Below are 26,407 nucleotides of genomic sequence, written 5' to 3' on the forward strand. Positions count from 1 at the left end.
ATTCTGTGAAAACAGCCGTGGAAAGTCCGTGGCTGGCGGTGCCGGTGCCTCCGCTGGCCCCGGGCGATTTGCTCCCGGCCCCGGGGCTGCGGGAGCGCCGGGCGGGCGGCTCGGGGCGCTGTGGGGCTGCGGCAGCCGCGGCCCGGCCCGAGACGACTCCGTCCCGGCCCCCTTCCCTTCCCAGCCGCCGCCATGGCGTTGTGCGGGGCTTTCCACAGCTTCCTCTTCGAGTACGACACCCCGCGCATCGTGCTGATCCGGAGCCGCAAAGTGGGGCTTATCAACCGCGCGGTGCAGCTCGGCATCCTCGCCTATGTGATCGGGTGAGCGGGCGGGGGGCCGCGGCTGAGGGGAAGCGGGCGGCTCCGCGCCGCGAGCCCGCGGGGCTGAGGGCGGGAGCCTCCCCTCCCTCAGGGGCCCTCAGGGGCCGCGGCACCGATTCCGTGAGGGTGGCGCGGGCTGAGGGGAGCCCGGTGGCCCTGCGGGACTGTGGACAGAATCACAGAATATTCTCAGCTGGAAAGGAGCCCACAAGGATCAGGTCCAACTTTCAAGCGAATGGCCCAAGGGCCCCTCGGGACTGGGACAGTCTCAGGAGGTGATTGTCTTTCCTCCAGCAGTGCTGGGCATAAAAGTAATTTAGAGCTTGCAAACTAGTCTGAAAATAAAAAATATCACCCCAAAAATCAGTCAGGAGATTGCCAATCTGGTAACCCTTTTGTAAGGAAATGCTGTTGTGTAAGAAAACTGTCTGGAATGGCCTTTTCAGGTGACATGGAAAAATGAGAAATTCCAGCCTGAACTTGTTTATGGTGTTTATCTATTGTTTCTTTCAATTCTTCTCTTTCAGGTGGGTTTTTCTGTGGGAAAAAGGCTACCAGGAAACAGACTCTGTGGTCAGTTCTGTAACCACGAAGGTGAAGGGAGTGACATTGACAAACACATCCAACTTGGGAGTCAGGATCTGGGATGTAGCTGACTATGTCATCCCTCCTCAGGTATCAATCACTTTCACATGCAGAGAGGTTTTCTAACAAACAGCTACTGCTTTGCTGAAGTCCACTAAGAGCTGGAGCAGCTTTGGCTCCAGCATGGCCATGATATGAGAGAATGAAGCAGCTTTGCTTTGTTGCAGATCATGCTGAGCACCTGCCCTGGGGAAGCTTGTTCCAAGAAAAGTGTGTCTGTGTGTGTGTTTGTGTAGAATCGTATAATGATTTGGGTTTGGAAGCAATCAAGATAATCTCATTCCACCCTTCTTCTATGGTCAGGGCCCCTATCCCAGGTTACTCCAAGCCCTGCCCAACCTGGCCTTGAACACTTCCAAGAATGGGGCAGCCACAGCTTCACTGAGCAACCTGTGCCAGGGCCTCTCCACCCTCAGAGTAAAGAATTCCTAATACCTAATCTAAGTCTCTCCTCTTTTAGTTTAAAACTGTTCCCCCTTACCCTGTCACTATCTGCCTGTGTAAAAAGTCCCCCTCTCTCCTTTTTATAAGCCCTCTTTGGGTACTCAGATGGGCTCTTAATTTATCCTTGGAGCCTTTCCTTCTCTAAGGGTGCACTGATCCCACTGTCCATGGTGCCCACAGACTTGCAACAAGCACCTGTCCTGGCAGAGGAGGAAGAACTTTGCAGGTGTCAGGAAGAAGCTGCAACAATAACCACGTCATCTTTCTTACTGCTTTCTAAAGCAAACAGCCCCAAGTTAAGTTGTTGGCAGAAGCCACAGGAACAGCCTGCAAATCACCTGATGCAGAACTGAGCAGGAAGCATCAATGTAGTTACTGATTGATTGTATCTGTGGGAATCTGTGCTGTGTGGGCCATACGTGGTGGCCTTTGGGCTGGGCAGGCACAGCCAAGCTGCTGGTTGTGGGTCCTTCTCTCTGCGTGACACATGGTGCAGAAAAAGACAGATTTAGTCAGATTTTGGCTGAGTGGTCATATTTGTGTATCAGTGGAGCGGAAGCAGATGACAGATCTGGAGTAATACAGATCTGAAAGTAGTGAAAGTAAAGTAATGAAAATAGTGCTCCCTGAAGAAACAGGACCAGGCAAATTCCTAACTGATATATTGCAAAAAGAAAGAGTGGGAGTTGTGCTCTGACTTGCAGCTGGAGCTCTCTTTCTCTGCCTGCCTTACAGCTCCCCTGAGGAGCTGTGTGAGCTCTGTTTTCATTATGTGAATGAGGAACTTTGGGCCGAGTGGGAGGACAGAAAGAGCTGCCAGTCCCACAGTCCTTCCTCTGGCTAAACACAGCAGCACCAGGCAATACACATAGGAATCTGCTCCTTTAGCACTGCACCAGCAGTGTCCAGAGCAAGTCCCCTCTGCTGGGCCACGTGGGCCATCTCAACAAAGATGTTTGGTGCAGTGCCTTGGATGCTCTTTGCAGACTCTCACTCTAAGTTTCCTCCTTGTTTTGCATGCTCAGGGTGAGAACACTGTGTTTGTCATGACCAATGTGATACTCACACTGAACCAGAGCCAAGGCCGCTGCCCAGAGGTAGGTGCAGAATCTGCTTTAATCCTGCCTTGTGTGGGTGGGAGTGCAGGGGAGAGAGTTCTCAGAGTTTTATGTAACTATTGTTCCTCTCCAGCTCCCAGATGATCAAACAAAGTGCAAGGAGAAGAACAACTGTGTTCCAGGATATGTCAGCACCCACAGCAGTGGTAAGAAACCTGCTGCAAAGGCTCCTTTCAGTCTGGGTTGTGGTGCCCCTGTGCTGTGCCTTCCCTGCTGTGAAGGAAGCAGCATTTCACTTCAGTCTCCTTGTTCTCTTTCTCTCACATGTAAGAGAACTGAAGGGGAAGCTCAGATTTTCTTTCTGGTGGACTTAGACCAGATGAATTTAGACTGTGTTGGGTGGATGCTGGGTAGATGTGGGCTTTGGGAGTTAGCAAACAGTGTGAAGCTTTTTCATGGCCTTCAGTCCCTGACGCAGTATTTCACATGGATGAGGATTTGACTCAGGAAAAGCACCTAATGCTTCTTTCTCTGAAATTACACTTGCAGTGAAAGATAATGTGGGTTTTGGTAGTGGCACTTCACCTCTTGGGAAATTGCTTTCTCCATATGGAGCGAGGGGATGTCACAGGTCAAATACTGCCTGGTTTTGCTCAGTAGTACCTCCATGCACATGTCATTCCAGGCATCCAGACTGGGGAGTGTGTTCACTACAACAGCAGCATTAAGACATGTGAAGTCTTTGCATGGTGCCCTGTGGAGGATGACTATCACATACCCAAGTGAGTGCTCTGTCTTCCTACTCCACAGTGCCCCTCCTGAGGGCAGGCTCATGGTACACAGCTGATGCTTCTCCCACTGAGATGCTGTTGGGAATAGCTGAAGAGATGAGCACCAAGGACTCTGCAGTGTCCTGTTTGTTTCCCTGCTGTTTTGTAGGCCAGCGTTCCTGCGAGAAGCTGAGAACTTCACACTTCTGGTGAAGAACAACATTTGGTACCGCAAGTTCAACTTCAGCAAGTAAATAGTGAGAGGGTCTTCACACTGTCTGGTCTCGTGGGCAGTAAAGGGGATGCAACAACCCTTCTCTTTTTGTTCTCCTGCAGACGTAACATCCTCCCCGCTATCAACTCCACCTACCTCAAGAACTGCATCTATGATGCCCAGACAGATCCCTTCTGCCCTATCTTCCGTTTAGGGAAAATAGCTGAAGCTGCAGGGCAAGACTTCCAGGAAATGGCTGTGGAGGTATTTGGCAGACCCTTTTCTTGGGATTCAGCTGTTTTTAGACATTTTAAATTTTAACATTTTAAAATGTTTCAGTATTGTAGAGGAATGGTAGGGGGTTGTCCCCTCTGCCTCATGGCATGAGCCACAGAACACAGATCAGCTTCAGGATGATGAGTGCTCTGTCCAGAGGGATTGGAGTCAATCCTACTTAACAAATAATTGGCCTTGCTTTGTTTGGGTGGGGCTACGTGCAGGGTTCTGTAGCAGCAGAAAAGAATGCTGGACTGAGCCTGGGATTAGAGGCAGTAAATCAGGTCCTGGTCAGCAGCGAGCCTAGTGCTGGGTTGGCTACACTTGGACTGCCCATCACCTCCTCTCCTCCACTTTGCAGGGTGGAGTCATGGCACTGCAGATCAACTGGGACTGCAACCTGGACAGAGCTGCTTCCCACTGTGTGCCAAAATATTCCTTCCGGCGCCTCGACAACAAGGACTCTGCCCACACCGTCTCACCTGGCTACAACTTCAGGTAATGTGGCTGTGGAGGGAGCCTGGTGTCCCTGCAGCTCCATCTGCCATTGGCAGGTACGGTAGTTTGGGGCTTTCGATGGTTCTTGGAGAGCAACAGAAGCAAACCTGGAGAGCTTTTTTGATGCTGTAAGACAGAGCAGGTAGGATCCTCACTGTGTGCAAACCACAGCAGAGGGGGGAGGTCGGTGAAGCTCCACTGATTGTGTCAGAGTGCCTGAGTCATGTTTCCATCAGCTTTTTGGTGGGTGGCTGATCAATGGGGTGGCAATGGTCCCATAGGGCAGAGTTTGAGGGGACTGAGGTGAGGCTGGGAGACTGAAGCATGTCCTTCACTCTGCTTGGGGAGAAAACTAACCTGTGAAAGTGGCTGTCAATTGAAGATCATATCTGCACCAGGAGTATTGTGGCATACACCACCACATACACATTCTGGCCAGTACAGCGAAGTCCAGCACTTCCAGTAAAACACCAGCACAGAGATGGCAGCTGGTTTCATCCAGACTCAGACTGTAATAATACAGACTGGCCACCTTGTCAAGGTCCTCGCAGGATTCCTGCTTGTGAGGAAACATGGCTCAGGGTTGTTATTTCTAGAATCACAAAATCTCACTTAGCACAGAGGATCTTTGGGTAGAACTTGGATGAATTTGCTGAGGAGCTGTGCAGAACACAAATGTGTGTTTGGGAGGTGCCAGGCCAGCAGGTATCAGGGTGTCAGGACTATCTGGAGGATATCACAGCTGGATCTGAATCTGAAATCTGCTGTTACTAATTTTGGACTCTGGTATAGCCCCTTACCAATCCTTCCTTTTCTCTTCCACCCTATTTTCTGCTTCCTCCTGGCTTAGTCAACCACGTGGTGGAGTAAGTCTGATCTCACTTATTTGTTCTCATCCCTTTTCCCTGTCTTTTGCCTGCTGTCATCCAGTGCGGGACAGGGAGCAGCCTTTGTGTGCCAGGCCGAGCCGCGCGGGTGCTCCCGGCCCTGCCCTCTCGCGGCTGCCTGGTCCCCTGCAGCCACCTGCCCGCCTTTCTCGTGTAGCTGAATTTCTTCCCGTTAGTCCTTCTGCTCCCCTGCTAATGCCGCTTTCTCCCCTTCCTATGCCTTGCAAATTTCCTCATGGTGCTTACTGTTGTCTTGAATTCACCTGCTTTGGGCTTTTCTCCTAAATGAGCTTGCCAGCATGAAATCTCCGTCACTCGGGGCTTGTGTCTGGAAGTACCGATGTTCTTATTATCCTCTTGGGATGGGGAACACACCTGGATGTTGCATGATCACATAAGCAACCTCAGAATTTCCAGCTAAGCTCTGACCTATCTTTTCTGCAGGTTTGCAAAATACTACAAGAATAGTGATGGCACTGAATCAAGAACGCTTGTCAAAGCTTATGGCATCCGCTTTGTTATCATAGTGTTTGGAAAGGTAGGGTGACAGTTCCTGGAGGTCTTGTAGTGAGGGCTTTCAGAGATGCTGAAAAGCATGCTCAGGCTTCTAACTGTCTTCTAGGCAGGAAAATTTGATGTAATTCCTACCATGATTAACATCGGCTCTGGCTTAGCACTGTTTGGTGTGGTAAGTGACACTGTCTGCACTTGGACTCAATTCTGGATTAGTGCCTCAGTGCTGAGGATCACTGTCTTAAACTCTTTCAATCCCCACTAGGCAACAGTGCTGTGTGACATTGTTGTTCTGTACTGCATGAAGAAGAAATACTACTATCGGGAGAAGAAATACAAGTATGTGGAGGATTATGAACTGGTAAGCATCAACAAAGGCAGGGTAAAGGCAAAATTGCTTCCTCCTCTGACTCCACAGAGATTCTGAAACAGGATGTAGAAAGTCCACATCAATGGAGATTTTGAACCACAGTTCTAAGGAAACTTTGTCAGAGAAGCTAATTTTTACTTCAAAGCTGTTGCAGGGAAGAGCACTAGAAACAAATATTGTCATGTTTCCTGGGCAACCGCTCTTGGAGAGGAAAATACATGTTCAAGAACTTGTCATGCTACTGCACCTCCTTTTTGGGTTGCAGTCATTGGCCTTCTAAGAGCTGTAGGGAACAGCTCTGTTCCCATCAAATCCCTCCTTGGCTTTTGGGGTTCCTGCAGTTGTGAAAAAACCCATTCAATGGGTTGGTATTTTCTGAGCCCAGTGTGCTGACAGCCAGTTACAGCTCCCTCCAGGGTCCAAATGATCTGTTTGGTCAGTAGGATTTAGTTGTTTGCTTGACTGGTGCTGAGGATAGAGCTCAGCCCTGCAGCTCTGCACTCAGTGGGAAGTGTGGCTGCAGAGGGCAGATTTCTCAATCAAAACACCTTGTGCCACTGGAAGAGTAAAGCCTGACTAACAGGAGGTAGCTTGCCTGTGCAAAGGATTTTATGTGATTGAAAGGGGGAGAAAGAAGAGTTTCTGGCAGAGAACTGTAATCTCTGATCCTTGCAGGGAGTTGGTGAGACATACGGAACAAACTCCTGAGCTCCTGGTGCTGCAGGACCAACTGCTGCTCTAAACTGCTGCTGGGAACATTTCTTGACCCTGCCATGAGACCACCCCCTCTCTGCTGGAAGGAAGTGGGGAACCAAACTGAGAAAGGGACCATCTTCACTACTCTTTACTACTTGGGAGCCAGTGCCAGGGAGAAGAACTGGGTCTGCTCCTTGTCCGCTGTATTTCCAGGTTATTTGCACTAAGCACAGAGGGAAAATTGTGCTTTATGCCAGACCTCTGCTCTGGCTGAGCCTGGGACAGCTTTTGCATCATCATTTTGCCAGTCCTCCTGTTCCTGAGCTCACTGATAGCAGAGGGCACAGGACAATAGGTACAGATTCTTCCTTAAGAGTGAACATGGCCACTGCCAGGAGGAGCCTAACCTTGAGATAGCAGCTCCTTGCTGTTGCCATTTTTCTTTCCCTGAAGGACTGTGAAGATTAGCTGAGCCTAGACCTACTATTTAATTGGGTCTCCAAGCTCCAGTGGCCACAGCCCAAGATAAAGCAGAGTCTGGCTCCATTGTGCTATGATAAAGTGCTTACTGGTTACAGAACTTTTTTTCTGTTTTGTCTAATTTTTATGCTATTACTTTAAAATTTACTTAAATAAAATACTACTTTCCCTCAGCCCTCTTGAAGTTCTGCAAGCTGGCTTTTGATTGTTCATTTCTCTCCACATGCCAAGTGTTAGTAGAGGGCTATCAAAGCCAGGGCTCTGTGGGCATTGCTTCTTGATTCTCTCAGCAGAAGTGCTGCTGCAACTACAGCTGCTCTGCCTTGGTTCTCCTGACACCTTGTCCATGTCTGTTGCCTTAAACTCTCTCAAAGGGAAAAGACTTGTAAGTCAGAGGCCAAGATTTTAGGGTCTTTATCTAAGTGCTGGTACCAACTGCTTGGAAGAACAGATCTGTTATTCCCTGGCACACCTCCCATGCCTTTCACCACCACACCAGCCCTGTGTCTGGGCTGCTGCATTTAATGGGTTTACACAATTTGACTGAAGTGGATCTGTTAGCTTTTATATTCACATGGCCTTGAGCACCTCTAGTGATCACACTGACTCACGAAGTCCAGGTCTTCCCTTTCTCTGAACCTTTTCTGGTGTTACAGAGCCCTGGGATCTATTCCATACCCCCAGCATCCTGGCTCCTTTCTCCAGCAGCACAATGGGTAAACCACAGCATTATCATTTTGTTTTACTCTTTATGTGCCTGCTGCTTTTGAGCACTAAGTTGTGTCCCTTCCAAGAGTCAGCGCTCGTCTGGGCATGTGAACACTTAGTTTGGATTATACAGTGTTCAAGCTGCTGTGGTCTCATCCTAGCCCAAGATCCCCAGTAATGGTAGAGCACCAGACTTCACTAACATAGGAGAGTGCTTTCAGATTCCTCTTCCAACAACCAAACTCTCACACCTCGATAAAGACCACTCAAACAGAATAATGGTTCCATTTGATCAACTAACTCTGGGTTTGGTTGCATGTTATTTATTTCAACTTGTACAGTGAAGCTTGAACATCTGTGTGGAAAAACACTTAGTTGTTGGTTTATTCTTTCTTCTTAGGTAATATAATTTAAAAGTGGTAAATACACAGTATTTAAACTTGATACACCTGATAAAGTTAAATGCATAATACAGGGATAGGAGTGAAACACAAGCCTTGGTCATTAAACAAACAGTATAAAAATCAGGAATAGTTCAGGACCTTAGAAAAGAAACAGATCAATTGCCTGATAGGTAAGAGGGGACCACCATGGAAAACTACCCAGATAAGAGGCCTGGTTTCCCCTTAGCACTTTCCTGTGTGCTTTCAGAGCCAAAAAGGCTTAGTACCCAGCAATAAGCCCACAGTCAGCACCGGGCTTGCTTGGAAGGAAGGGAGTTGGGGAAATCAAGCTATCGCCCAGTTCCAAGGCACAAGCAAAATGTTCACTTCACTATAAGGAGAAAGCCAGCATTACTACTAGGGAACAGCAGCTGAGGAACTGAGCAGGTTTATATACACAGTACAGCTTCGCTAACAGGTCATGCATTTAGAGAGATCTCCCTCACATGGCCACGCTTTATGCTTTCAACAGAGCTGACCAACCAGAAAAATCCACATTGCGTTTCTTTCCAAAATGTGCATTTGGCTGCAGCCCCACCAGAGCCTGCACTGAGGGATGCTCAGTCTGGAGAGCACCTTGGGGAAGCGCTGGGTTTAGCATCCTTTAGAACCAAGCCCATGCAGGCAGTCAGACACTGATCAGTGGAGCATGGGAGGCCCAGAGACTGGCTGGGCATCAGGGAGCTGGTACAGCTGTTGAGAAGCTGCGTTACACCTGGCAGACCTGTTTGGTCAATGTAAACTCTCTCACCTGGCAAATCACACCCAGGGATGGGCAGCACAGAGATCTCTACAACACACCTCTAGCAAACACACCACACACATTGCTATGTACTACATACAAAGAATCGGATCCCCTAGCTTTTTACATTTTTTTTTTGGCAGATCAAGTCCATTTGCAGGGTTAGAGAACCAAGCTGCCCACTCACACGCATTTCCAAAATGAAAAGTCCTGTGGAGGGGGAGCAGGCAGCTGTAGTAGTGCTGGCCCCCAAGTTACCTGTTTGGTTTTCCTATAGCTGAAGCTGCAGGGCTTTGGCATAGCCTCGGACTAAAATGGGAGGAAAACAGTGCGTGTCTTATGGCTCCAAACTCCATAGTATTGCTCCTAAACCACCAAATGTCCTCACTGGCTTTGGAGAGAGGCCAGCAGCACAATGCTTCCATAAAGAATTGCAATTTAGGGGGAACATCGCTTCAAGTAATCAAAAGGTGTAAGGGACAGTTTGGGTAGGCATCTGCACCCTTGCTAATGCTGTCCTGGCTTTAACAAAAACCAGTCCTAACCAGGAATTACCAGGCTAGGTCTGACTGCAGCGGAGCCAAGGACCTCAGCACGCTGCTGCTTGTGCTGCCCAGATAAAATAAAGGAAGACGAGGGAACGGTCACTTTCTAAAGGCAGGGCATCCATGGCCAGTGTTATCAGGCAGAGATCTTACCATTAATCAAGACACTTGGCAGTCTCCTAGTGCCTTCCTCCTGAGGGCAAAGAACTACATCTTATCAGTCCCTCACAAGCTTGGGAGATTCAAATCCTCCTTCTCTGTCACATAACCACATCAGACTGAGAAAGGAAGAAAATGAGACCTTCTGCCCCCTAGTCCCACGCTCTATCCACAAAACTACTGTACTTACCGTGACCCCTTTCCCCAGGCAAACCCTGGCTCCTCATTCTCCAGCTTTATCTGAGCACAGAGAACTTGGGAAAGTGAGTCTGGACACCAGAGTCTCTCCCACCACGATAGATTATTATTTTGTACAAGCACCACAAATAATCAGAGTAATCTGACTGAAGGTGAAAGAGCTCTTGGTAAGAAACAATCCATGAACTAGATATACACTTAATTTACTAACAAGCCTCTGATCCACAGGCATTCACAAATTACTGGTAACAAACTTGCAAAAAATACATAGCATTGGCCCCAGAATCCAGATTAAGAGTTTGGAAAACAAACATTTCTTTGAAAATTACTAGCTAATCATTAAGATCTTAAATTCTAAGCAAGCCCTAAGTCTATACTTAAAAAACAGCATAAGTTTTATTATTTTTAATTGTAGTAAACCATGTAATGTACATGGAAGTGAAGGATTTTACCCTGAATTTTATATTTTATAGTATATCTACCTAGATCAAGTAAAATATTTAGAAACAAACTGTTAGTGCTTCTTCTGTTATTTAAAACATTCTAAACACCACCTTTCACTCATATGTCTGCAGCAAAAATAGTTCAAACTGAACTTAAGCCCTTAGATACCTTTTCCTTTCATACACTGAATACCTAACTTACCAAGTCCTGATCACACCAAGGCCTCTGAAAAGGTGTTAATTACCTGAGGAGGTAATTAACCTCACTTTCTGAACGTCCTGAAGATGCTGTTTCATACAGCTTGGCTCACAAAGGTAGGCATTCTTTAAAAAGCTGAAAAGGTGGGTTTTTGCTTTGTTCCCATGCAGTTAAAAAGGTGTCAATTAAAAACAAACCAGAACGACAAGAAATAGATGCAACAACATTCCTGGTAGGTCGTGAACTCTCAAAGTGCACACGTGTGGTTGGTTTTACTGCTGTGTATCCCACTTGGCAAAAGCTTCACCCTTCTGTGCGTGCCCACGGCCACGTGATGGGCATCGTGCCCCTGGGACGCTGGCGACACTCCCTGCAAATTATTTGGCATTAAAACCAGCTAAAAGCAGTTCCACACAGCTAAAAGCAGTTCCATTTTCCTTTGGCTGCTGTGGGTTTTGTTTTGCAAAGCCCTGTTGCTGCTCACCACCACCGCTCACCTCTCCGCTGTCTGCCAGCACCTCTCCCACCAGAAGTCAGCAGTCCAAGTGATGGGAGATGTTCCATGTTTATGGCAAATAATCAGATGTCTGATAACACGTGATAACATGCTGCTATGTGAGCTCTACATCCAGCATTGTACTGAGATAGCGCCATGTCATGCTGTGTTTGCTCTGGGCTCTGGTCACCTCGTCCCCAGTGCACGCTTGGTGACGTGCCCTGGATTGAGCTGCTCAACAGAACCGTGAAGTCCACGTTCAGGAAAGAAGTTCCTCCTCTCCCACGTTGGGCAAGTCGTTGCATTTCAGGTTATCTTCACTGCCTTGTTTCCTGTTTTCAAAGGAAATGAAACAGCTGCTGAGTGAATCAGAAAAAGGCAAAGCAGGCCATGAGACACCAGTTTCTGCCCCTTCCCTGCCGTGGGATCTTTGGGACGCTGTGCATGTGTTATCTCTCCCCACTTAACAGGCTGGAAAGTGCCATAAAAAGAAGTTTTTCATCCCATCAGAAGAGCAGGATATTCCATGTCACAAAAATCTCATAAAGCAGTTAGAGATCAGACAAACAGGGTGTGAATGTCCCAGTCATGGCCCCCATGAAAGTTTCAAAGCCCAACTATTTAATTTCTCCTCCAGAGCATCAGAAAAACCTACAAATGTCTTTCGGGGCTGAAGTGAGGTGATGACACTTACGGCAGCAGGCTCCCAGAGGAAGACAGCGACCGCTCCTCCCTCTTGCTCCCCTCAAATGGGTTCCCAAAGGATCGCTTCCGGATCATCGTTTTAACCAAGATCTGCAAAACCAGAATGCAGTTCATCAGAGCTGCTTTCCCCTTCATTCAAGAGCAACAGGAACATCCAACTTTCATGACCAAGCAATTAAAAAAACTAGTGAAAACAAGTCAAAATCAACTATTAAAAGAACAGAAATCAGAAGGAAGGATCTTTGCAAGTCTTCAGCTGCTTAATACAGGGGCTGTATCCTCATCTGGAACCCTTGCAGGTGAGAGCCACACTAGGGCTAAGAGGCTGGAAGGGAGAGCAAAGATAAGTCTGGGAGGTTTCTTTCTTCCCCAGAAGTAAGTTTTACTGATTACTGCATCCAATACCTGCAAATTTCCAGTCCTCCGTGATTACCTGGCAAAATAATTCACTTGAAAGGGAAAGAGGAAGAAACTGGCATGATTTTACCTTAATCATTACCTTAATGTTCATCTGAAACCAAACTGAAAAGCTGGCCATTTGTCCAGCTTTGTGTCCAAAATACCAATCAGAGACTGGTGAAACAGAGATGTGTCAGGATTCTTCCCTGGCATCCCCCATCTTGCTTTGCTGGTGGGAGCAGACAACAAGGTGAGCAGCACTGGACCCTGCCTTGGCAGGAGCATCCCTGAGAGCCCCAGGCTTCATCTGATGTTGCTTCTCATCCCTCTGTGCCTCGTGTGTCTGCTCACCAGGACACACAGAGAGCCGTTCTGTGTCTCAAGGCGAGGGTGTTTAAAGTCAAAGCCACGTGAATGAATCTCATACTGGAGCGTCAACGCCTGCACTTGGCTGCACAAAGATCAGGCACCAGAGGGTAATCTTGAAGATCAAATGCAAATGTGAAAATACCACATCTGCCTGGAAGGCAGTGTGTTATTTAAGAGTCAAAGATGTGCAGTGAAATCTGATTTGCTTTGAGCTGTGCAGAACCCACCTGGATTTCAACAGGGCTGGGAGCACTGAGCCTACTGATCAAGTCCCCTCTTAACAGGAAAAAGGGGTAAAGCTCTCATCAACTGTGATGTCTTTAGAGCAACATCTGCTTTTTCATCCTGGTCAGCACAAGGCACATTTGATTATTCACATGTCTGTGGTCAGTGAGATCTCTGCAGGGTACCCAAAAGGGAGAGAAGCTCCAGAAATGAGGCCAGATGTGGGCACAGCTATGAGGTGGAAAAGGGGCTACAAAGAGAAACCTGTTCATCGAAAAAATCACAGCCTGGGTGCCTACAGGCAGCTAACACCACGCCAGGGAACTGTGAATGGTCACTCGCTGTTTCTCCTAACATAAGGGCTGACGGCATCCAAAGAAATCATTAGGTTCAAAACCACAAAGGATTTCACTTTTCACATAGGACAGGGTTACAGTATGGTTCTCACCACCACAGTGGGTTGCAGAGAATAAAAATATGAGCTTGAAAAGAGATGAGATGAAGTCACCAAGAATAGCTCCAGGCGGGGGCTGATGCACATCGTGGCCCAGATAAAACTTCCATCCTGGGAAGCTCCCACAGCCCCTAGAGTTGGACAGGCAGAACAGGGCAGGAACTCCTTGTGCCTGGCCAAAACACCTGGTCCTGGCCACAGGCAGGTTCTGGACCAGATGCTCTTTTGCCCTGAACAAATACAGTGATATTTAGGCAGCCAGCTCAAGCGTGAAGACCAGCAACCCACTGACAGTTGCCTTTGGAACACCTCTAAAATATTCCCATGCACTGTGGGGTATAGCCACATCCAGTGAGCTGCTGAGACCCTGAGACACCCAAGTGTCTTGCAGCACTTGTTTCCAAGTGAGGGAAGGTTTTTGCTCTAATCCTGCCCAATGCTTTTGCCCTTCAGCAGAACTCCAGCTGCTCAGCGCAAACCCCAGCAGGCAGCATGGACCCCACTGTGCATCCATAGACCATCAACTCCTTTGTACTCACCACGGTGGCCAGGCTGGGGATGTGCTTGACTGAATTCTCCACTTCCTCCTCCGTCACCTCGACGAGAGTGCAGTTCTCATCCTCCGTGGGCAGCAGCTCCGCTCCGTTCTTGGTGACCCAAGGGTGCAACTTCAATTAATAACACAGCCTGTCAGGAACGATTTCCTCTTTTTCGTAACTCAAACAACACAAGCCTGGCAAACGCATCTCCTTGTCCAAGCTATGGCCCCTATGTGCTCCTGAAATGCCAGGGAGCAGGGCAGGGATGTGCCATGTCACTGGTGGGCCAACTCACCTTGGTGCCACCAGGAACTGCACAGCCCAGTGCAGAAAACACCGTGGTGTGGCTCATCCACAGCTACACAACCAAGCCATAACCTTGGTGACCTACAGCACTGGGCATCTCTGGGCTTTAGGGAAGGAGACCTATCTTCACTCATCATCTTATGGATGAGACCACACCAGGAGGCAGGAGAGATTTATTCCAGTTCACACACATGAGCAGCAGTGATGGCGAGACCCACCGAACCCTCATTCTGAACCTGGTTTAATCCTTGACTGAAGGCAGAATCCCTGTTTCTCCTTGCCCACACACCTGGTGACTTGGTCGGCTGCAGGAGGAGCACAAAACGGTTCCGCAATTCCCCCGCAATCCTTTCCCCCTACCTTGGTCTCCATTCTCTCAGCTTCTCGCCCCTTCCAGGCTCCCGCAGGGGCGAAGGACCAGAAATCTCCTGCGAAAGGCTGTTGCACAGTACTTTCCTGGTAGCAGAGGAAATACTGTACTCAGGGGATTTCCTTTTGCCTGCAACTTCTATAGGCACCAAAGGTCCCAAAGCTGACCAGATCCCGGAGCAGGGGAAGGAGCTGGGACTTACCTGCCCAGGGGCCCTGGGCACAGGGGGAGGACCTAGCCTGGCGCGATCAAACTGACTCCCAAAAATAGCCGAGCAAGGAGAACCCAACAGAAGTGAAGCTACAGCCAACACCAGGATGCTGGGTCAGTACCTTGATTTCTGGGACTGAAATCCTAGATTCAGGATTTTTATCCAACATCCGTGTAATCAAATCCTTCAAGAAGTCCGTAACTTCTGGCCTGTGGAAGGAAGAAGGGAGAGATGAGACAGGGAAAGGGATGGATGCTGCCTCTGTTCTTCATCTCAGTGCCAGCTACTGTGGGCCTTTTGGGCTGAGAGGCTGAGCTCCAGGCCCAACAGGGAGGTTCTTGTATACCCCCTCCTCTCCAAACTCCCAGAAAAAGCAAAATACTCCCTTTTGAGTCAATTTGAAGTGTGATCCCACATGTACAGGGTAGGAAAAGACCAACTCAAAGCCTGAGTTTTGCAAAACCACAGAAGAGTAGGGCCAGCCCTACCCTGGCAGTGCTTGGGAAACAACTCAAATGAGCTGTAAAATAAGGATTGATGGGTTGTTTTTGTTTTTGAGTACTTACTGGTCTGGGAACTCCAAAGTTTGGGTCTTGATTTTATTGTGTAAACTCAAAATCCTTTCATCCATAAAAGGGCACTACCACAAAGAAAAAGAGCAATGAGGAAAGCAACAACCTCTGTTAAGAGACAGCAATGGGGCAGCTAGAGGAGCATCAGGAGCTCATAGGCTTTGAAGGAAAGCAAAGATCCAGTTACAGAGAAATTCCAGAAGATTTCAAATTATATCAATGTATACTTTTAAATGCAACAAAGAAAAACATTTAACCAAAAATTACCAATTACCACAAGAGCTCCTTTCCTAAAAAATCTGCCCAGGCACAGAATTTTTTCAACTGGGGAAGAAGAGGAGCCCAGTCCTTTTGGCTGCACCCACCACAGGGACAGGCAAAGGTTTCCCATTTCCATCCACACATCCTTATCTCCACTCAGCTCGAACAGGAACACAAAGTACCAGTCCCACTGATTACCTGGAATATGGGAGACACAAACCAACCCCCAAAACCAACAGCACTGAAAAATCCATCTCATTACCTGCCCAAACACGAAGCAGTACAGTGTAATCCCCATAGCCCAGACATCCAAAGCCTGCAGAGTGAAGAAACCACAGTTAAATCTATATCAAGATTTCTGTGTGTGCAAGGTTAGTCCAAGACCATTCAAATTGCTATGAAATACCTTTCCAGAGAAGATTTTCCTGGTTTCTGAGAGTGTCTCTGGGGCCATGAAGGCAGGAGTGCCCACTGTGTTGGTTAAGAGGGCATCAGCTCCCTTGAACTCGTTGCTCACTCCAAAGTCTGCGATCTTGACGTGCCCATCTTCCCCCACAAGGAGGTTGGAAGGTTTAATATCCCGATGGATTATCTTCTGATAGTGCACTGCAGCCAGAGGGACAATGAGTGGTGCAGCAGCAGCAGCAAAGGAGCCACACGGTCTCCATGTGGCTCCTTCTGCTAACACCACAACCAGCCCCAGCTTTAAATGCCCCTGTGCAGCATGAGCCACCAGAAACAGCATTGTACACCAGCAGAAAGGCCAGCTTCAGGTGTTCAGAAAAATAACCAAAAATAAGAAATCCCATCATTTTTGCAGAGACACTTACAGTATTCAATGCCCTTGATCAGATCCTGGAAGTAAAACCGAGCCTGGTCCTCACTGAGAGGTTTCAAGGTTGGGATTTCCATCACAGGGCTGCGAAGGCAACAGAGAATGGAGTTCATTCCCCACCCAGATGTGCTGAAACAGGGCCTGAAGGCTTTGTCACTGGCTGGTGACAGCACACAACCCCAAACACAGGCACACAGTACACAGGGTGTACTCAGCTGTAACCAGACTGGGGAGATGCTTCTCATACCTCAAGCCCCACCATGAACCTCCCCATCACCTCTGCACCCCATTCCCCCCTTGTGTGGCCAAGCTCTGCCACCCACAAACCCATCTCATGTTCGAGTGTTAGGATTAAATCTGGAATTCAGTACTCACCCCTGCTTCACCAGTTCAAACACTGCAACACAAAAGAGAAGGTGATTACAGATTGCTTACAGGGTACGGCTCCTGCGAGCACAGCCTCAGCACAAAAGCAATTATTTTAATAACAAAAATTCTAAAAATAATATGGTATTTTTAAAAAGGAGATGCTGTCTTATGCAAGGCATTTGGGTTGCTCCCATTTTCAGTTAAGGGGATGCTGCCAACTATCTTCTCAGTGCTGCAGCTTCAGCATTGTGAAGTGCCCTCCATGGCACACAAAAACTCAGTTTGCCACCAAAAAGGCTTAGCCCACACCCTGGGAAAACCTTAGCACTTGGCCATGAAGGCATCACATGCTCCTCCACTAGTACAGGCTGAACATAAATGATGGAAAAAAATGTTTTCTCCAAGAGTTTTGTATTTACATCAAGCAAACAAGTGCAGTCTGCCAGGCAGGTTGGGATGTGGCTCATTTGTACCTTGGAAAATCAACTCATGTTTTTTTTTCCCAAAGTCAAAGAAATAAAACTACTTTCTATCAGCCTGGCTTCAAAGCTGAGAGCACCAACACTGGTGCCTCTCATGGCAAAGCATGCCTGGTGTCGAATTAAGGTCAAAAAAGTGCTATAAAGCACTCTTGTCTCTGTTCACAACCCAGACTGCATTTCATTTGCTCCTCCAGCACATCCAGGGTATACCCACAGTGAAGGAGAGACCCAGCCCCACACAGAGCTGTTCCAAAACACAGTGGGAACCTTTTGCCCCATCCCTCTGACACCCCAGGGCAGTGAGCAGTTACCCATGTACAGGTGATCCTCACTGGGGTCATCCAGGACCTGCCAAAAGAAGCAAAAAGGCAATTAAACAGTGCCTAGAAAACCTTGCAAATTAAGCATTGTGTTATTTTATTTAGCAGCCATCTCAGTTCTGTACCATCTGCACCACCAGCACGGTCTGCTCATCTCTGAGCTTCTACCCACAAGAGTAGGGAAAAAAAGAGGACAGAGATATAGCTGTACTTCAAGGAAGCAAATATTTAAAACACACAGGAAGCATCATCTGACTCATAAGCCAAATAAACTCCAGCCTGCACATCCTTAATTCTTGATTTTTGGACTGTTTCGTACAGGCAGTGGGTGGAGGGCAAGGCAGCTGCACTGTTGAACTCACAGAAACACCAGTTCTTCCCCCAAAACCTGTCTCAGCACTTGTTTCCTCCATAGAAGAAACATTTTTCTGCATTTCCCTTTCTAAGCAGGGAATAAAAAAATATTTTGGGAGGTGAGAATGAAAAACCTTCTAAACCAAGGAAAACACAATTCTCCCAAAGGCAAGACCTGCCCTTGCCCCCTTCTAGGGTCGCTCCCCTTCACCCAGCCCATCCCTGCAGCATTCAGGCTCCGTCACACGCTCAAGGATGAATTTTGGAAAGAGACCAGCACTTACCTCCACCAGCTTCACCACGTTGGGGTGGTCCAGCTTCTTCAGGATGGCAATCTCCTGGTAGACCTGTTCAATGGGCCCTCTGGGCTGCAGGCAGCCCTCGGAAGCAGCTTTGGCCCCGCGGGGCGGAGGGCGGCCTGTGGGAAAGGCAAAGATGTGTCCAGTTGGGAATAATCCCCCAGGATCCCCAAAATATCCCCCATCCAAAAGGCTTTCTGCCACTTACGGGGGAAGCCCGCCTGTCTCATCAGCTTCTTTTTTGAAAGAACCTTCATTGCCTGCAAGAGGGGAACAAATGTGGAATCTGGGGCAAGTCAAGGATAAAATATGGCTGGTGGGATGGGGCAGGGAGTCACCAGAGGGGATCCATCCCCCTCCCACCTGCCCTGCTGCAGGCTCCAGGGCTGTGAGCTACTCACATAGTAGGTGTTATCATCCTCGTTGTAGGCCAGCTTCACCACCCCATAGGAGCCCTGGAGAGGGGCACAGACATGGGGCACAAGTGAGGGAAAATCCAGAAAACCCACATCACCAAACCAGGCTCTGGCTCCTCCACAAACCCACCCCAGAGGGATCACAGAGCTGGTGGGCGATGCTGGGACGAGCAGGGGGGTGTATGGTCTGACATCACACTGACAGCAAAGAAAAGCTTCAAATGCCCCATTGTGTGGGAGGGAGGGGGAAGGGGGAAAATTAGTAATAATTTTAAAAATATACAATTCAACTGGCACCACTCAGAATAGAACAGCGAGTACCAAAGTGCTGCTGTGGTGAGTGGCTGGACTTGCTCCATTCTGGAGCATTCCCATGACTGGAAAATTAAAGCAAGCCTGACACCCTCCCAACCCAAAACCCTTTCTCCTACCCCAAACCCAATATTCACCTTCCCGATCTCATCCTTCAGCTTGTACTGGTTGAGCTGCACACAGTCCTGTGTGGAGAGAACAGGGAAGTCTGGCATGAGAACTGCTCTCGTTTGCTCTTCTTTTAAATCTCCAGCAAAACTTTCTCTGCAAACTCACACCCCGACCTGCTCTGCCCAAGCACCCACGTGGGGCTGGGCAGCTTTGATTCATAAGCCACAAAAGCCACCCACCAAGCCCCACGTTGATGTGTTTATAGATGGCTAATTGCAAACGTGAACACCCGGGCAGACCATCCTGTCCTGTCCACTCATGTGGAACGAGAGAGACGGACCGGGAGAGCCCTGAGGGGTTTAATGTTGGTGACCTGGCACCGAGTAATTTTATTTCTTCTGGGCAAAGCAGCCACTTGCTGCCTGTTTCCTGTCAGGCTGGGGGCAGGCAGGCCTGTTTTCTCTTTAGATATCAGTTAACTTCTCTTTTTTTTTGTTTTTAAGGAGTAAAGAAAGAAACTTATGCTACAGTCCTGGTTTCCATCAAACACAGCCGTGAGAGCTGGTGGTGGCATCAGCAAAAGGCACAAAAAATGGTGAGTTGGGGTCTCACCTCCCAGAGGGCTCTCCCCATGGCCCAGGATGTCCCCCTCCCACACACCTGCAGACATGCCATGGGGGTTTATCCCAAAAAAAAACAAGTGAGAAGAAATGCCACAGTGGGAAAATCCAGGCAGATGGGGACAGGAGAACTGCAGGAGCAGTGTTCATCCCCCTCATCTGTAACATTCATCCCCCTCACCTGCAATCCCGTGATGGACACACGGTTGGACTCCACCGTTGGCCGCCGTGGCAGCCGTGGGGAGGAGTGCGGGGACGTCACCGGGGAATAAGGGAGGGAGGGGTAGATGAAGCGTTGGTTGGCGCCGTCGCCGTTCCCGGGTGAGCGGGCAGGCTGCGGCCGCTCCTGCAGGGACAGCTTGCGGCCGGAGAGGTGCAGCTTGCGGCCATCCCCAAAGCCCTCGCTGCTGGGCACCTCCATCTCCTCCTCGCTCGTGCTCCCCGTGGCGTCGTGCTCGGTCACCACGATGAGCGAGGCCATGCTAGCGTGGCCGGGGCTCAGCGCCAGGGGGTCCCGCAGCGCCGCGGGGGCTCAGCGGCCGCAGCCTCCGGCGCAGCAGAGGGGCTGTGGGGTGGGCGAGCTGCTGGGGACACGTGGCGGCGTGGAGGGACCGATGGCCTCATCCTGGCCATGCTGCAGTGGGGAGATGTGCCTGCAAACAAAGGGTGGGTCAGCCAGGCTCTCCGGAAAGTGGGATTTCCTGCTGGTCCTTGTGCTACAGATTGATTTATTAGTTCCATAGGGAACGGTGAAGCCAAGGGCAGTGGTGCAGGATGGCACCAGGATGTACAATCACCCTGCCACAGACAGGACAGACCCCAGGCTAGAGCCAGCCTCAACCCGAGGGCTGCTGCCACTGCTCCTTCCACCCTTTTTATCTGAACACCTCCAAGGAATAACAACTCCATCATCTCCGCTATAGAAATACTCCAGAGGGATTGTTTGAAAGGGTCAGGATAAAGAATCGCATTATACTGGCATAAATACCACTGAGTTCCCTACTTTACTGTTCAAAGTGGGCACATCTCTGCCAAGCCCCCCCAAACAAAGCAGTTCAGGGGCACAGGGACCCACTTACCAAGTGTGGGGTGCAGGACCAGCCCCCTGGCTCACTGCTTCCTCCCACAGCCCATCATTGCTAGTGATTTCTGTTCCTTGCCCTGTGGCCTTCTGTGCAAAACTCAGGTCCCCAAACCTTGAGATAAATGAGAAAACTGTTAGCAACAAAAATTAAAAAAAAAAAAATCAAATAATTAAGTGAAACTTAAAAAAGAGGAGAAAATTATGTTAATTCACACATGCCAGGCACCCCAGAGCACCTGGGGCTGTCAGTGGTTGGTTGGCTGTAAACCGTAGCTCTTCCCTGCCCCAACACTGGTGCTGTTTTTAATTTCTAGGTTAACAAGTTGCCAGAGAAGTGAAAAAAAAAAAAAAATATCCTGAAACAACCAGCCCAGGAGCAGGAACAGGGTTTGAGGCGTTTTTCTGCCTGGTTCCCACACCTCGACGAGGCGGCCGGTTAAAATTAGCTCCACTCATCTCCATTGAAGTTTCCATGCTGCACCCGCAGCACAACCACTCTGAATCAGCCCAGCAGAAATTATGGGTCAAGTACAGAAATCAAATCGTCTCCCCCGTCCTCGAGGCTTCACAATGGCCTAATTGCTGTTTTCAACACTGATCTATAAACCAGAGCTTTTGTGCCCAAGTGGGATAGGCCTGGAGCTGAAGCCAATGCGGCACCGCTCGCTGCTCCGAGGCACGGAGAAGCACAGGGATGGGGAGGCTATAAATAAGCCAATGAACAGCAACAAGGACAAACTATTCCAGAAACACCGAGTTTCATGGGGATGAATCCGCTCCTGGACAGGGCTTTGCCGGATGAGAGAGCCAGGAGCCACCAGCCAAGTCAAATTCCCCCCGCAGTGCTGCTGGCAGCCCACGGCAGTGTGTTTTAATGCACTCCCAAATGGATTAAAACAAACAGGCAGTCCCCCCCATTCATCCTGAATTCACAGGGATGCATCTCGAGGCCATTTGCCTGGCCTGCTTTGGGCACCCCTCCAGTGGGCACATATAAATAGCTGCCCTGAAGCTGGAGCCGGCACAGAGCTGTGCCCTCTACCCTCACCGTGCTCTGCGGCCGCACCAAAAAAGGCAGCTCATCGGGGCAGCCTTGGGATCAAACCACCCCAGGAACATTGCTGGTAGCAACACCAGTCCCCAGCAGTGCCACAGAACGGCTGGGCATCCCATCCTGCCTGTATCCCAATTTCCAAGGGTTCCTGATAAACTTTGCCAGGCTTGAGCAAAATTGAGTTATGAAGTCTCAGTCACACTTGAGAGCTGAGCGTGTCCTGGCCGGCGGGAGTTAATTGGCTTTACCAGGATAAACATATCAAGTCTGATTAATTCAAGCAGGCTTCCCCAGGCTCTGTAAACTAAAAGTCATCCAAGCCCCATCGTAACATCGACTCAAGTGGGAAATCAGAGGGGTTTTCCCTCTGCATGTGTGGAAAGGGTCAGAGGATGGAGGTTTTCAGAAATTGCCCTCTGAGATGACCCCTCCCCTGAGAGGAACCCAAAAGTGGAGTCACACTGTTGAACACAGCCCTGTTATCCTTAATAAGAACATGAGGAGGAGGAGGTGGGGAACAGCTGTATTCCCAGCCAGAGAGAAAAGCAAAATAGCTGAAAAGAGGGCAGTAATCCCAAAGAGAGAAAATACAGCCTGGGGGCTTTGGCTTCACCAACCCATCCCGGCCCTTGCCTGGGGAAAAGCAGCACATTCTGGTATGAACTCCAGCAGATCCTTATGTAAAAGGGAGCAGCACATGCCCACAAAATCCTCAGGAAATATAACAGCCTGGTGTATAGGAATGATTTATCGGCACAGCTTTTGGCTGCAATCCATATATAACCCATAGCGGCTGCAGCAGGATTATCGAAGCAATCAGTCTCGCATCTAATTCAGCAAGGAGAGGGATATTAAAATGAAAAGAGGTCTGTGAAACCCTGGCAGCAGCTCTCCCGCTCGCTCAGCGTCCACGTGGCTTGAGCGGAAGCGAATGGGAGTGAAATCAGCCCCCGCGAGGGTGAGGGATTTTCACAGCCCCCTCGGGCCGCCCCAGCTCTGCTGAGAGCGCGTGGGCCCTGCCTGGGCCCTGCTGGATGTGACCACCTCCGGAGGGGACCACGCTGACCGATTCTGGGCGAGTGCAGAGGGTGGCACCTTGGGGATTTAAATCAGAGCATCCGGATGCGTCTGCCGGCCCTTCCCTCCCCGGAGCTGTTTCTTTACCCAGATGCAGGGGCTGCACTCTCACCTTCCCCACATCTGTGTCACTGTGGCAAGGCCAGACACAGTATCAGGATCAGACCCTCCCAAGGGAGTAAGACTTGGTGGCAGCTGGGTAGTGACCCCTCCGTCCATCCTTCCATGGGGGTCAGCTCACAAACCATAACTTCAGCTTTTTTTTAACAAAACTGAACTCAAAACACCGAAACCAGGGCTGATTTTACTCGCAGAGAGCCTCCACTGCTACTGCTGAAGGTTAGTTAAAAGCCAAGCAGGGCCAGCCTGGGGCAGTTATTGGTCTCCCTGGGCACAGTCCAGTGGCTATTTTGCTTTCCCCGGTCACGGTCAGCAGTGGAAGTGCCCATGCCAAGAGTGGTGTCACCTGCAGCAACGGGGGCATCGATCACAGTTTCCCTTCCTACGGGTGAGCACAGACCTTGCCAGAAATATATTAGTCACTGTAGTATACAAAGACCATATGCATTCCCCACCTGACTTTTAATGGGGAAAAAAAAATCTCTCAGCAGCTTCTCTAGAAGTCAGAGGACACCCAAATTTATGAGATACTGGAAACAGGCACCCATGCCCCATCTAGGACAGGTCCCTGTGCCCAAGCAGCAAAGCTTTTCATCATCCCCAGGGCAAATGGAAGAGCTTCCTGTACTGCCTGGCCTGGCCAACACAGGGTGGAAAGAATTGGGGAAAAAAAATGCAAAGCCAGGCTGGTAACATTGTAGTGTCACAACACCCAGCAGCAGGTTTCGATAGGAGTCACAAAAACATCTTTACCAAGGTTTTTTATAATTTTGAGGACACTGCCTAATACTGCTGAAGCAATGTATAATGAGCATCCCAAAACAGCATAAGCTGCAGAGATAGTGTTGAGCATGGGCCAGGATAAGTTCAGAGCACCTCCATCACCTTGTCCCAGTACTGCCAAGTGACTCCCAGCTTTCCTGGAAATATCAGCTCCAGCCCATGATGCCCACAAGAGATGAAATGAGAGCAGCTCTCCACTTTGTGAACACCACTTAAAAGACATTAGGGCAGAGTCAAAAGCAAAGGCTCCTCTGAATTACCTCCCTGGAACAGCGCCGGTCCATCACACACCCCTCACAGCACACTCAGGTATGGGCTTTTGGGGTTTGTTGGGTGTTTTTCCCAAGAGAAAGTTCTCATGGAGAACCAGAAGGACAGGGCTCCTTCTCCCAGGAGAGGGGCTGTCTCTGTGGGTGCAGGCCATGAAGGCAGCTCTGGTGCCCGCAGCTGCCACACATCCTCTCCCCAGCGCGATCCCCCTGGCCCTGAGGACAACCTGCTCCTGTCCCCAGGGTTGGTTTCTGCCCCTGCAGCACTGCAGTCAGCCCGCAGCTCCATCACACCAGCTTCCCGTGGTCATCTCACTTCTGCTCTTGGTCTTGACTGTTACCTTCATGCTCCTGATGCTCTGTGCCATGCACGTGGCTGCAGGGCTGCATCCCACCTCCTAACCACGCTGTCACTCGCAGCAACCCAACCTGTGGCTTCTAATGACACCAGTCCCCTGTACACATTCGCTCCACCAGCTCCATTCCCCCTCTCACTTGCCCCTTGGCCTTAAAACCCCCACTTTTCCCCATCCCCATGGCCTATCTTTCCCTGGCACCCCCGATCCCGGCCCTCAAGCCCCGGACAGAGTCCCGTGGGGTCTGTAGGACACGCGGTGTGTCCAGCCGGTGCCATCGCCGTGCCCGTGGTGCGGCCGGTCCCGCCGCACGTGTCGGGGCCGGCGGCAGCGGGATGTCCGCGGGGCCCGGGCGGCCACGGCGCGGGATGGGCAAATGACAGCACCGAGCCCGCACCGCGGGGGTGTCCGCACAGGCCCGCCCGCGACAGAGCCCCGTCCGGAGGCGACGCCGTTCGCCGCCCGCAGGGCAGCCCCAGCCCCGGTTCCATCCCCGCTCCATCCCCGCCTCGGCCGCCCCCGCCCGCCCGGTCCCTCCGGGCGCGGCTTTGTCTCCGCCACCGCGGGCGCATCCCCCGCCCGGGCCCGCCCGGCCTCCCCGCCCGTTCCCGCAGCACCGACCTGGCGGGGAGCGACCCCGGGACCCCGCAGCCCCCGCAGCCCCCGCCGCGCTGGGCCGGAGCGCGGCTGCCCGGCACCGCCTTCGCTTTCGGTTCCGCTCCGGCGGCGGCAGCGAGGGAAGGAGGGAGGGAAGGAGGGAGGGAGCGATGGAAGGAGGGAGGGAGAGAGGGAGGCCCCGCTCCGCCCCGGGGAAGGGCAGGTTTCCCCGTGGGCAGCCGCATCCTGCCCGCCCTCCCCCTGTAAGCCGCTCTCAGGGTGTGTTTTGTTCTTTTGTTTATTTATAATGTTTTCCCCCAGTGTTTTATTCCCCCCGGGGCCGCGCATCACCTCCCCGCGGGATGCAGCGCGGAGCCCCGGCCGGTCCCGCCGCCGCCGCCCCCGCTGCGGGCTCCCCGCGTCCCCCTCGGAGGGACACGAGCCCCGGTGTCCCCGCCGCCGCTTCCTCCCCCTGACCCCGTGCCAACACTGGCCTTCCAGCCTCAGGTCGGCTGGGGGCAAACCGGGTTACCTGCGCCAGCTCCCCCGCTCTGAGCCATTGCCCAAATCATCTCCTAAAGGGGACATTTAGAAAACAGTTGTTTGGAAATGTCACAGAGGCCACCACCGAACAGTTCCCACACAGGTTGCAGTTCTGTAGCGCTGAGACAGAGCTCACGGGTAGGGCCTTGAACACCCCAGCTGACACCAGCCCTCGGTAAACATATCCCTCGCTTTGTCCAGTATTTGGGGTTAGTTTTTATTTCCATCCAGCACCATTTCTGCACCAAGCCCGCCCCCGGTTTTCTTTTCATGAAGCAGCAGCTTCAGCCTTGAGCAGATGCAAATGCCCCAGCCTGGCCAGACCCTCTTCCTCATTTTGCTTCAAGGCTCGTTTGTAGGCACCACTTTGACCCTGTAGAGCTCCCCAGAGCAGAGCGAGCCCTCCATGCCAGCTTTGTCAATAAACACTATTTCTGACCAGAATCTTGAAAGCCATTCTAAAAATCAGGTTTATGCACTTACCATAGCACATTTTAAGGATTAAACTCCTCGATGTTGATTAAAACACAGCAGATGTAATGAGCCATCACCAGTGTTCCACAAAGCTGGGTTCCCCTTTGCTGTTGGAATCATCGTCTTAAAATCAAGGCTGTGATGATCTGCCAACAGCCCCGATGCAGCACTAATTAATGGAATGTGTAAACTAACACCGGACTAGCCTTGTCTCAACCACACCTTAATGCTTCTCTCTTCCTCCTTACCTGGCTGGGCTCCAGCAGAACCAGGTTTAGGTCTGGTCTTGCTTTGTCGTTGCTGATAATGCCACAGTTAGATCTACTGCTTCAAAGCAGGGTATCCCCTGGGGTTTAATGATGCTCAGCTTTTATGTATTCACCAGGTGACTGTCACTCACTAAAGGTTTACACT

At 50.3% G+C, this 26,407-nt stretch overlaps 2 protein-coding genes across 6 annotated transcripts; one reads left to right on the plus strand and one right to left on the minus strand.

Moving 5' to 3' along the window:
- The first annotated feature begins 135 nt into the window (after positions 1-135).
- On the plus strand, positions 136-7,347 carry P2RX4 (purinergic receptor P2X 4). 2 transcript variants are annotated; one of them, XM_005524262.3, is made up of 12 exons: positions 137-323; positions 851-998; positions 2,438-2,509; positions 2,604-2,676; positions 3,156-3,252; positions 3,410-3,490; positions 3,577-3,718; positions 4,092-4,228; positions 5,560-5,653; positions 5,738-5,803; positions 5,894-5,989; positions 6,674-7,347. In XM_005524262.3, the coding sequence occupies exons 1-12, from the start codon at positions 193-195 to the stop codon at positions 6,704-6,706; spliced, it is 1,170 nt and encodes a 389-aa protein (XP_005524319.1). In that variant the 5' UTR covers positions 137-192; the 3' UTR covers positions 6,707-7,347. The 2 variants fall into 2 exon arrangements, with proteins under 2 accessions (XP_014109468.1, XP_005524319.1); XM_014253993.2 differs by lacking the exon at positions 6,674-7,347 and having other exon boundaries at positions 136-323; positions 5,894-6,070.
- An 838-nt stretch (positions 7,348-8,185) lies between these two features.
- On the minus strand, positions 8,186-26,120 carry CAMKK2 (calcium/calmodulin dependent protein kinase kinase 2). Of its 4 annotated transcripts, none has more exons than XM_088064976.1 (18): positions 26,003-26,120; positions 20,716-20,832; positions 19,818-20,289; positions 19,043-19,090; positions 18,579-18,632; positions 18,386-18,437; positions 18,163-18,296; positions 17,516-17,552; positions 16,729-16,750; positions 16,349-16,437; positions 15,925-16,124; positions 15,781-15,834; positions 15,252-15,325; positions 14,807-14,894; positions 14,465-14,560; positions 13,799-13,927; positions 11,802-11,902; positions 8,186-11,439 (listed from the first exon to the last, which is right to left on the minus strand). In XM_088064976.1, the coding sequence occupies exons 3-18, from the start codon at positions 20,115-20,117 to the stop codon at positions 11,367-11,369; spliced, it is 1,551 nt and encodes a 516-aa protein (XP_087921102.1). In that variant the 5' UTR covers positions 20,118-20,289; positions 20,716-20,832; positions 26,003-26,120; the 3' UTR covers positions 8,186-11,366. The 4 variants fall into 4 exon arrangements, 3 of the variants coding, with proteins under 3 accessions (XP_087921102.1, XP_014109418.1, XP_005524320.1); XM_014253943.2 differs by lacking the exon at positions 26,003-26,120 and adding an exon at positions 25,001-25,139; XM_005524263.3 differs by lacking the exons at positions 14,465-14,560; positions 26,003-26,120 and adding an exon at positions 25,001-25,139.
- Between the last annotated feature and the right edge of the window lie 287 nt (positions 26,121-26,407).

Source organism: Pseudopodoces humilis, chromosome 20 (genome assembly GCF_049639895.1).
Source record: "Pseudopodoces humilis isolate 2021_Gansu_Grassland_sample_001 chromosome 20, ASM4963989v1, whole genome shotgun sequence".
NCBI lineage: Eukaryota > Metazoa > Chordata > Aves > Passeriformes > Paridae > Pseudopodoces > Pseudopodoces humilis.

What these genes read in the sequence shown, in the direction of transcription:
- P2RX4 (XM_014253993.2), top strand. Translation starts at nt 193, where the DNA reads ATGGCGTTGTGCGGGGCTTTCCACAGCTTCCTCTTCGAGTACGACACC. An exon ending in GATGACTATCACATACCCAA is followed by an intron (nt 3,253 to 3,409) that starts GTGAGTGCTCTG and finishes GCTGTTTTGTAG; the next exon opens with GCCAGCGTTCCTGCGAGAAG. An exon ending in TCCAGGAAATGGCTGTGGAG is followed by an intron (nt 3,719 to 4,091) that starts GTATTTGGCAGA and finishes TCCACTTTGCAG; the next exon opens with GGTGGAGTCATGGCACTGCA.
- CAMKK2 (XM_088064976.1), bottom strand. Translation starts at nt 20,117, where the DNA reads ATGGCCTCGCTCATCGTGGTGACCGAGCACGACGCCACGGGGAGCACG. An exon ending in TTTGAACTGGTGAAGCAGGG is followed by an intron (nt 16,438 to 16,728) that starts GTGAGTACTGAA and finishes TTGCCTTCGCAG; the next exon opens with CCCTGTGATGGAAATCCCAA. An exon ending in ACTGCTTCGTGTTTGGGCAG is followed by an intron (nt 15,326 to 15,780) that starts GTAATGAGATGG and finishes TCTTTGTGGTAG; the next exon opens with TGCCCTTTTATGGATGAAAG.